Source organism: Culex quinquefasciatus, chromosome 2 (assembly GCF_015732765.1).
Source record: "Culex quinquefasciatus strain JHB chromosome 2, VPISU_Cqui_1.0_pri_paternal, whole genome shotgun sequence".
Lineage (NCBI taxonomy): Eukaryota > Metazoa > Arthropoda > Insecta > Diptera > Culicidae > Culex > Culex quinquefasciatus.
In genome coordinates, this window is record NC_051862.1 from 59,402,040 (window position 1) to 59,412,631 (window position 10,592).

General features: G+C 43.1%; 2 protein-coding genes across 2 annotated transcripts; both read left to right on the forward strand.

The window, feature by feature from the left end:
* The first annotated feature begins 1,519 nt into the window (after positions 1 to 1,519).
* Positions 1,520 to 3,259, forward strand: LOC6038577 (SET and MYND domain-containing protein 4). The gene is made up of 3 exons (XM_038250352.1): positions 1,520 to 1,582; positions 1,667 to 2,845; positions 2,905 to 3,259. Exons 2-3 carry the CDS (start codon positions 1,668 to 1,670, stop codon positions 3,257 to 3,259), a joined length of 1,533 nt encoding a protein of 510 aa, XP_038106280.1. The 5' UTR covers positions 1,520 to 1,582; position 1,667.
* Positions 3,260 to 3,786: 527 nt separating this feature from the next.
* Positions 3,787 to 4,803, forward strand: LOC119766020. The gene is made up of 4 exons (XM_038250353.1): positions 3,787 to 4,143; positions 4,203 to 4,506; positions 4,567 to 4,599; positions 4,672 to 4,803. The coding sequence occupies exons 2-4, from the start codon at positions 4,312 to 4,314 to the stop codon at positions 4,801 to 4,803; spliced, it is 360 nt and encodes a 119-aa protein (XP_038106281.1). The 5' UTR covers positions 3,787 to 4,143; positions 4,203 to 4,311.
* The last annotated feature ends 5,789 nt before the right edge of the window (positions 4,804 to 10,592 follow it).

Below are 10,592 nucleotides of genomic sequence, written 5' to 3' on the forward strand. Positions count from 1 at the left end.
ACGCCTTCCGTCGGACGGGAAGTAAATGTTGGCCCCGGACTAACCTAAAAAGGTTAGGTCGTTAGCTCAGTCCAGGTGTAGGAGTCGTCTCCCTGGGTCCTGCCTCGGTGGAGTCGCTGGTAGGCAGTTGGACTCACAATCCAAAGGTCGTCAGTTCGAATCCCGGGGTGGATGGAAGCTAAGGTGTAAAAAGAGGTTTGCAATTGCCTCAACAATCAAGCCTTCCAACACCTAGTTTCTAGTAGGAATCTCGCAATCGAGAACGCCAAAACAATGCTGTAGAGCGAATAATTTGATTTGATTTGAAAAACGAAAACAACCACTGGTTTTGTGTGCCCAAAAAACAAGTTCACGTGGGACCGTTATGCTCTAATGTTGACCGTACCGTAGTAAAGCATACACCAGCATAAAACAGCAACAACAAAAACACCCGTCCGTCGCACAGACGTAAACTAGCGGTGTATCGTGTATGTGAGAGAGAGAGAGCGTCCCAGAGAGCAAAACCGGGAGAACAGCTGCAAACAAAACAGACAGGGAGGCAAATAGAGAGAAAGCACGTGAATGAATCCTGCAGTGCAACGTTTTATTTTATTCATTCATTGTACGGTGCCCCTGCAGCAAAAACTTGAAAGAGACACGAAAAATCACGTTGAGACTAAAATATTAATTCAAAATTTTCGTTGCAACAGATAATTTGAATATTTGAGATATATTATTAATCGTTCGTTTTGTTGCTGATATTACATTTTTAATTGTTTTTCATAACATTCAATGTGTGAGCGATAGAACTAATGCACCCAATCTGGTACATGATGTTTCGTCTGCTCACGATCGTTCCAAAGTTGCGTTGCGTTGACGATACGATCATTCCGGTCCAGATCGCAAAGTTAAGTGGAAAACGGATTTTCCGAAAAAAAAAGTTTTGGAGCTTTGGTGTCTTCAGAAGAGTTGTTGTATCCAGGTTTTTAAGCGAAAATGGCGTTCGAAAGGTGAACGCCCGAAATGTCAAAATCACGCAACATTACGAAAAAAGTGTGCTATGGCATGACAGCCACATTTTTTTTCTAATGTTGGTGCTACTGCGCGGTTCTGACATTTCGGACGTTCACCATTCGAACGCCATCTTCGCTTAAAAACCTGGATATAAAAAGGGGCAACTTTTGGCTTGGTTGAAAATTAGGGTGGTTCACGATTAGGGTGATTTTGAAAATCTAACTTTTCAGGATTATTTTTGGGAATTTTTTTGTCTTCTATAAAATTGTTGGGCTTGCCAATCCAAGCAACTTTGTCGAAGACACCAAAAGTTGCCCATTTTTAAATACAACAACTCTTCTGAAGACACCAAAGCTCCAAAACTTCACCATTTTTCGGAAAATCCGTTTTCCACTTATTTTTGCGATCTGGACCACTGTGCATTCGTTGCACGACACATCGGTGAAACAAATAGCTTTACAAACGTATCAAATTGCATTATTGTTGACCTTGTCGAGCTAAGCAAAAATCATATACAAATGAGCTCATTCTGTTCAGATTCTTCATTCGATTAGTGCACTTCGTTTAAACTTGTTTTGCAGATAATCAGGTAGGTACAAGTAAAGTTCGATAACTATTTTTGAACAAGACATTCCAACTACACTCAAACCCCGATGGTCTGATTCAATTCTAGGATGGAGCTGAATGCAACCGAAATCTCCAACGGGATGTGGTCATGTTTCCTAGTTGACGGTGAGTTGGCACAAGTTGAGCAGAAGATCAAGTCTTATCGCTCAAACGATGAGGTCATTTCCTTTATTCGTGGAGTGATGGATAAGCATAAATTGATGAAGTTTATCAAACTGAGAGGCGACCCGAAAAGCAATGCCAGGGCAATCGACTGTCGAAAGCGTGGAAACGAATACTTTCACCCAAGAATCCGACAGTACATAAAAGCTGTTGAACTGTACAACGAGAGTATTGCGCTGGCTGCGGACAACTCGGAAGCATTGGCGATGGCGTACGCAAACCGATCGGCCATTTGTTTCGAACTGAAGGAGTACGCGGACTGTCTGGGGAACATCCGGTTGGCCCGGGAGAATCCGTACCCGGCTAATTTATTGCCAAAGTTAGAGCAACACAACAAATTGCGTTATATGAACTGCAACTATTGCCTGGATGACAATTTTCTCATTCTGAAGCCATGTAAGGGCTGCACAATTGCAATGTTTTGCTCAGATGAATGTCAACAGAAAGCAATGGAAGAATATCATCGCTTCGAATGTCCAATTCTGCAGGACATTCACAGGTTGGTCGAACACGTTCTTGTCCCTGCTCTAAGGTTAACAATTAAGACCCTTACCACGTTCAACTTCGATTTGGAGGCACTGCGACTGTTAATGGAATCTGATGGAAAAAATACTCCAAACGCCCTCGATATGGACTGGACTTCAATCGACCTGAAAGAAACGTACGAAATAGTGTACAATTTGGAATCCCATCGAGACAAACGATCCCCGAACCACCTGGGACAATATGCTATAAATGCCATTATTATGAGTGAAATACTTTTGCAGCGTACAAAGATACGCGATAACTGCAAGAACTCTAACGCACTTCGTAATATCACCGAGTTGCTTATTATGCATCATGCCATGATACTTCCTGTGAATTCATTTGAATTATCGTTCGAAGACTACGAAGACAAGGCCTGCAAAAGAGAAGTTTTGATGGAAGGCATTTATCCCATTTTAAGCATGATCAATCATTCATGTGCACCAAATTCCCAACCTATGAATGGAAGCGATGATAATTTGGCTCTTTATGTTCTACGACCCATCAAAAAACGCTCTCCTATAACAATTAAATATTGGTAAGATTAATTTGCTACAGCGATTACTGTTTATCAATTTATGTACGATTATTTTACAGCGTAAAATTTGCAAGCACACCATTACAAGAACGACGGGAGTACCTTTCAGAAAACTATTGTTTCCAGTGCCAATGCGAAGCCTGTGCAAATGATTACCCTCTGCTCGAAAATCTGAAAGTTGTTCTGCAAAAAGACATGAAACACGAGTCAATTAGATATTGCAAACGCAACAAACATGATCCCAAGAGCCCAGTGGACATGCTGAAAATGTGTTTGCACATGATTAACAAGTTTGATCAGCATACTCCCTGCGTTGAATTAGAGGAACTTGAGACAGAGGTAGCCAAATATTTCAGTGACGTGTACTGGAACAACCCGCGCAAGTTGAAGTATAAATCCCTCTGTAATATTTAACTGTTGTCATAGTTTGCAAGCTATTGTTTACTGCCCATAATTGAAAATTCGGCTATTATGCCAAATCAAGTATTCCGAGAAAAACGCGTTTTAGTGTTTGTCACAAAATCTCCTTCAAGGCAATTTCCCATAAGAGTGGCATATTAGCCGTTTGGTTTTTCGCATCGGCAGCCAAGTCTAAGCACTGTTTCAATGAAATTCAAGTTCCAGGAGATGCGTTGGAACATCCTCTACCACCTGGTGCTAATATCTCGTTTTTGCCAAAAGTGGATATTAGCCGTTTTTTCAATGGTGGGAAGTTTAGCCTGAAATATAATATACTACAAGTAAATCTAATCAAAAATAAAACAATCCGAAGAAATCCTCTTCCATGATCTTTGATTTGAAAACTTAAAATTTTTCGAAAAATTTCACCTTAAAAGCATACACACAAAAAAATATTACGGTAATGACAAAAGTAACTTACTTTCGAATTAAAAAGTTGTTAAAATTTGCTACATTAAGAGTTTTTTTCTTGTTTTGAAAATGAAAACTTTTACTGCTACAGTTTTTGAAAATCTCATTGCTCACTGATTTAAAAGTTTTTCTTTTTAATTCGACTGTAAAATTTCTTTCATTTTGACGTTCTCGTGTAACCGTGTACGCCTAAGTCGCAAATGTAAACAATCACTTTGGTGGGTCCGGTGGTGCTGGTGAGTCTAGGACGCAAAGCAAAGCTGACCGCGGCAGCACCCAGGACTCGGACGCGGAAACCTTCGTGAGCCAAACAGCAGCAGCGGAACGCCTTCGAAGGAGGGTGGTGCAGGAGCGGGACGATGTTGAGTGCTCGAAAAGGACAAGGCCAGCTTCCTGCAGGAACTGCAGCTGTTCCACGGCCGGAATGCGTAAGAAGGAAGCTTGGGTGTTTTGGGGGGATTGTGATTGATTTTGTTTGTTTTTGTAGGATGAGAGGTAGGAATGTGGATTCGCACCGGTTGTATTCGGTGGTGGTGGCCCGGGATTGGTGATTGAAGGTCAATTCCCGCGAGGACTGGGGCGAGATCATCGAGGAGATGGCGCTGCCGAAGCGTTGCGTGAACAACGAGATTGCGTTGAAGAAGATTAACTTCCGGTTTTTGGACAAGTACGAGAAAGTTTATTTTCACGGTGAGGAGAAGGATCCGACGAAGAGGAGGACGACGAAAAGCTACATAATCGGAGGTGGTCAGCACAGATGTTGCACTCGGTGCCGGCGGTTTACAACACCGGTGAGTATTGAGAATGTGTGCAGTGGCTAGCCAACTTCACTTACTTTCCATCTCTTTTAGCAACTTCCCACCTACAAACACTCACCTCGCGACGTGAGCCAAAAAAAAAAATCTGTGTCATTCCCGAAGTAGGATTACGTGCTCAAAATCGAATTCTGTTCCGAGGGCCTCATCAACTCCATGTTCCGGATGCGCTTCCAGGATCGGGAACTCCCCGTTCAGGCACTTTACTTTCCAGCCGGAAAACGTCGACCACCCTTCCCGAATCAACGGCCAACTCCTCCAAGACTATCCTGATTGAGGCCGGAAACGTGACCATCGCTTTACACTGCTATCGCGCGTCGAAACCTCCATCCGGAACCGTCCTGGGATATTCCGGTGGCGTACCGTATGAATCGGTACAGCTTGGACTCGAATATTGGCCTACCTTGAGCTGAAGCTAGTGGAGAAGCGTTAAATACAATAAAAAATGTTTTTTTAACATACAGTTTAATTTTTTTTTAAATAAATGTAAAAAACCAAGCACATTTTTCTGAAATTATCCCTGTAGTGCTAAATGTTGTGTATTCTTGCCATAAAAGGTTTCTTTTCCAATTAAAAGTAAAATACTTTTACCAATACAACGATTTTGTTCCATAAATGCATAGTAGTATCAAAAACTTTCCAACTTTTAAATTAAAAAGTTTGAACTTTCTACGAATATTCACCAACGCGAACTTTTAATCCAACGAACGATCTTTTTAAATTTAGAGTAATTTTTCTTTGTGTGTAACTTAAAAATAGTGCTCTTTATCAAAAATGTGTAAATTAATTTTCAATTGCAAATTTTAACGTCTAAACATGATTTTAAAAATTTTGAAATATCAAAATTTTCGAAAATTTAAAAATACACATTTTGAGAGTTAAAAAGTGATAAAATGTCAAATAGAAAAATGGGGTCACCTCAAAAACATTTACAACAAAAAATAAACGGTTTCTTTCCATTTTAGGCCTGCCGTTTTTGTACTTTTTTTGGTTGTCAAAAGACAAGCTACACACCAGATTTTAGATTGCAATTTTAGCAAAATAAATAACTGAATGCAATGCGATTTGTTAATCATCACTTTTGCTGAAATTCGGCAATGATATATCATATGTATACAAAATCATTGCCGAAAAATCAGTAAGCAGTAAATCTGCAATAAATCTGTCCAGCTGAAATGTGACTTACGACTTACTGTTTGGACGCAGCCAAGTGAAAATCAAATTTATGATGTGATGTGTTTGATTTTGAAATATTTTCTAGTGATCTTAAGCGGTGTATGCACATTGGAAGGAACTGGTCAAAAAAAATTTCAAATGGGCAGCAGCGGCAGCGAAAGCAAGCCAGAGAGGGTGAAGAAAAGCCCCAAGAAAACGCTCCCTCTTCTTTGTTCTGCTGTTCGTAAAGCTGTTTCTTGACCCCTTTACTTCCGATCTCCATACTAGCCTTTAAGCAACAAAGGTAAGAAACATATGAAAAACAAATGGACTAGTAATTTGTTTAAGGTTGAGCATGAAATGGCATAAAAGCAAATTATAATAACTGAAAAACTAGCAACGATTACTGAATCTTTAGTAAATAATTTGTCAAACTAACAAAAGAATTTGCTACTGAATTTTAAGGCTCTGGAATGCATCATTCCCGATCGGCCATTTGGTGGCCATGTTTGTTTTGGAAAAACATTCAAATCTTGATTCAGAAGTTTTCAATCAAAAAATGGTTTTCTTTGTGTTGTTTGTAGAAGCATTTTACATATTGTGATTATTTGTTCATTTCAATTTACTATTTCTGGACCCTGACGTCAGAACCATCATTGACAGTCATTGCCCCAAAAGTGAAAGACACCATCTACCACCTTAAGCAAAACAAACTTGAATTTGGTTTGCTGAAATTTCAGCTGTTTTGACAACCGTTTTACTGAAATTTCAGCCAATCATGTGTCAAAATGGCAAATATCACTTCTAGAGTAATTTTTCAAAACAACCTATGAGTCATGGGTTTCCTATGCAGATAGGGGATCTTTTGAAAATTGAATCGAAAATTAACTGAGAATTCAGGAAAATCTAAATTCTGAATCTGAATCTGAATCTGAATCATTTATTAAAATTTCAGTTGATGAAAATTCTGTGAAACTTTACTGAGTTTCAGCGAAAAAAATAGTGTGTTAGACAATTTTGGCACTTTTTTTACAGTTCACATTTCTGGAGTTTTTTTTTTTTTTTTTTTGAAAAAGTCCAATAAACCAAATTTTTACTTTTTGCTTTTTGGGTGTTTTTGAAACCGCCTTGAGTCAGGGGTATTAAAAAACACTCAAAAGGCAAAAACTGAAAATTTGGTTTATTGGACCTTTTAAAAAAAAACTCCAGATTTGCTTCATAGATTCTCGGATAGATTGCTTGTTTACAAATCCACATTGGCCCATTTACTTAATTTAGCTTGACATGAGTAATTCAAGCAAAACAATGTAAAAGGACCGAAGCCGAAGTGTAAACAAAAAGTCTATCCTGCTCACGTCAGTTGATGTTTACATTAGGAACGAGCAGGATAGACTCTTTGTTTACACTTCGGCTTCAGCCCTATTACAATTTTCAATTCAATTCATTTATTTACCGAAATAACAATTTTACAACTTGTGTGAATGGCTGGTTCATAGAGATTTGGTGTTCCTTGCAACTATTTCCTTTTCATTAACCGCTTGGTAACAGAAGGTTCTTCAAATGCAATTAAACAAAAACTAGGGAAAATTTGGCCAAAAAACCTAGTGAGATCGAAACTTGGGGTTTCTAAAAACTAATATCACAGACGAGTGGTGGGGTTGAGTTCCGCTTCATTAAAGGGGAAGGATGGCTTCTATCAGTGGGTTGTCCGACATCTGGCAGCTGGTCCGGAACTTCTGGAACAAGCGATCGATAAACTGGTCGATCGTCTCCAGTTCGGCAAGCTGGTGGAGATCATCGGTGGGGTGCCACGGATCGAGGTTGTAGATCATCTTCAGCAATTTGTTCTGCATCCTTTGAAGCTTTTTGCGGTGGGTAGCTGCGCAGGTTTTCCACGTTGGAGATCCGTACGTCAGGACTGCACGGAAAACGCACTTGTACAGCAACAGCTTGTTGTGGAGTTGTAATCGGGAGCGTCGGTTCACCAGCGAGTAGAGAGCCTTCGTCAGGTTTTTGCACTTTTTGAGCGTCTGGTCGATGTGCTTGTCGTAGCGAAGCCCGGTGTCTAGGGCAAGGCCTAGATACTTGGCCTCTTTGGACCAGTCCACCTCCAAGCCGCAGACTTTGACCTTGGAACTCGGGAGGTACTTGGGCGCTCTTCGGCGCGTAAAGAAGATGGCTTGCGTCTTGGAAGGGTTGATTTTGATCCTCCACTTTTGTTGAAACTCCTCCAGACGGTTCTGAGCAGCTTGAAGTTTGATTGTGACAATTTTCGGATCGTTGTCTGTTGCAAAGAAGCCAGTATCGTCAGCAAAGAACGCATACGACACTCCGTCAATCATCAGTACATCAGCAGTGAAGATGTTGTACAGCGTTGGGCTTAGAACCGAACCTTGGGGCACGCCACACGGTATTCCGTGGATGGCCGACAGTGCACCGTTGACGTTCACTTGAAAACTTCTACCCTTCAGGAAGGAGTGCAACATTTTGACAAGGTACAGTGGGAAGTTGGCTACTACCAGCTTGTGGACAATAGCTTCCTGCCACACCGTGTCATAGGCTTTCTCTACGTCCAGCATCAGCATGCCCGTCGATTTCTTCGAGTCAAATCCTTTCTTGACTGCTTGCGCAATCCTCACGAGCTGGTGGTTCGTCGAATGCGCTCGCCTGAATCCGAATTGCTCGTCGGGAACGATGCGGTTGTTGTCCAAGTGTCGGTTCATTCGTGCGAGTATTATCCGTTCCAGGACCTTACTGAGCGTACTCAGCAGGCTTATGGGGCGATAGTTTCCGGGTTGCGTGATGTCCTTATTCGGCTTTGGTACCGCTACCACCAGCGCGTGTTTCCACGCAGCGGGAAAGTAGGACAGCTTCAGGCAGGCGTTGTAGATTTTTGTGAGGTAGATTAATCCTTTTCGCGAGAGGTGCTTCAGCGTAATGTTCCGTAGACCGTCTTGACCCGGGGCTTTCCTATTTTTCAGCTTCCGCAAGATAGCTTTGATCTCGCTTGGCTTCGTGTATGTGGACCAGTCGTCGTTACATTCGTTCGCCTCTGCCACCACCGACATCGACCGCGCTACCTCGTCGTTCACTGAAGGGTCACCCGGCAAGGTGTTGTCGTGTGCCTTCGCGAAGCTTTCAGCGAGCACTCTGGCTTTCTCCGCGGGGGAGATGACCAGGCCATCGTCGATACGGAAAGGAGGATTGTGTTTAACTTTATTCCGCACGAGCTTGGAAATTTTCCAGAACTTTTTGTGGCCATTGGCGATATCGCGGACCGTATCGCCGAAGTTTTTGTACTTTAGTTTGCTGCACTCTTTTTGGATTCGTTGGTTCAGCGTTTCGACGATCAGGCCCAGCACAGGATCTCGCGATCGGATGAACTGCCGTCGACGGGTGTTTCGCAGTGTAATCAGCAGCCGCACTCCATCTGGTAGAACCACTTTCTGCGGATTGTACTCCGCCCAGGGGACTGCAACGTCCTCAGCTTCCAGTATTGCAGACGTGAATCGGCGAACAGAAGCGTCGATCTCGGCTGTTGTCTGGATGTTGTTCAGCGACTCTACGGTTTCGTCCAGCTTTCCGCCAACTTCCCGCTGGAACCGGACCCAGTCCGCTCGGTCGTAGCAGCGAACTCGTTTAGCGTGTGACTCCGCCTGGATGTTGCAGTCGATCTCAAAAGTCACGGGAAGGTGATCTGATGAAAGCTCTTGATGTACTTTAGGAACTGACATGTTGACCCGGTTGTTCGACAGGACCAGATCGATGACCGAAGGGCGTGCGCGACCAGGCGGGACGTACGTCGGCGTAGTGGGTGCATGAATGAAAAAGTCAGAAGAACGAAACAGATTCATCAAGATGTTACCAGTCTGGTTTGCCCGCGTACAATTCCACATCCTGTGGCGAGAGTTGAGATCTCCCACGATGAAGTAAGCTCCACTTTGCCTCGTCAGGGTTCCGATGTCACGCTTGAAGTTGACTCGATCTTCTTTGCTGCGTCCTCCAGGGAAGTAAGCAGCAATTATGTCGATTGAATCGCCCTCCGTTTGAACCCGAACGCCAACCGCTTCAATCACCTTCGTCCGTAGATTGTCCATCGGCTTGAAAGCGATTCCTCGTTTGACCAGGAGAGCAACCCCGCCCCCTCTTTCAGCAGCTTCTGTTGGTCGATCCAGTCGAACAACCGAATAACCATCGATGAAAAATGAAACGTTTCCCTGGAGCCACGTCTCAGTTAAAACGGCAACATCAATTTTCTGCGACACAATGAACTCAGAGAGCTCAAGTGCCTTCTTCGGAACGGATCGTCCATTCCAGTTTAGTACTTTTAATTTATTTAAACTAGTGAACGTAAATATACTTCACCATAAGCTCGTGAAGAGCGAAGAATTGTTCCTCCCTAGTCGTACACTTGCTGAGCCGAGCGTACATCTCTCTCGCCAAGCCCAAGAACTCAGTAACTGTAAACAGATCGTCGTTGGAAGCTTCTGTTTCTTGGGTCGATGCGCCGGGTCGGGCGTTAGTGCTCGAACCAGCAGCAATGTTTGCGAAGGACAGTCCAGGTGCCACCACGTTTGAGGTGAACTTCCGTGGCGAGGGGGACGCCTTCTCAGCCTGCGGTGCTGCTTTGCGAGGTTTTTTCTTCTCCTGGTGTTTGAGGTAGTCCTTGCGAGCGGTGCAGTCCTTAAAGTTGGCCGTGTGGTTGAGGTTACAGTTGGCACATTTTATCTTCTGGCGGACGTCATCCGGGGCTTTCTCCAGCTCGGTCTTCGTTGGGAGCTGACATTCGTTCGATCCGTGCTTCTGCCCACACTTGACACAGCGAGGCGTCATGTTGCAATACCGGCTGCCATGACCAAATCCTTGGCAACGGAAACATTGCATCACGTCAGTTTTGTTCCGAGTGT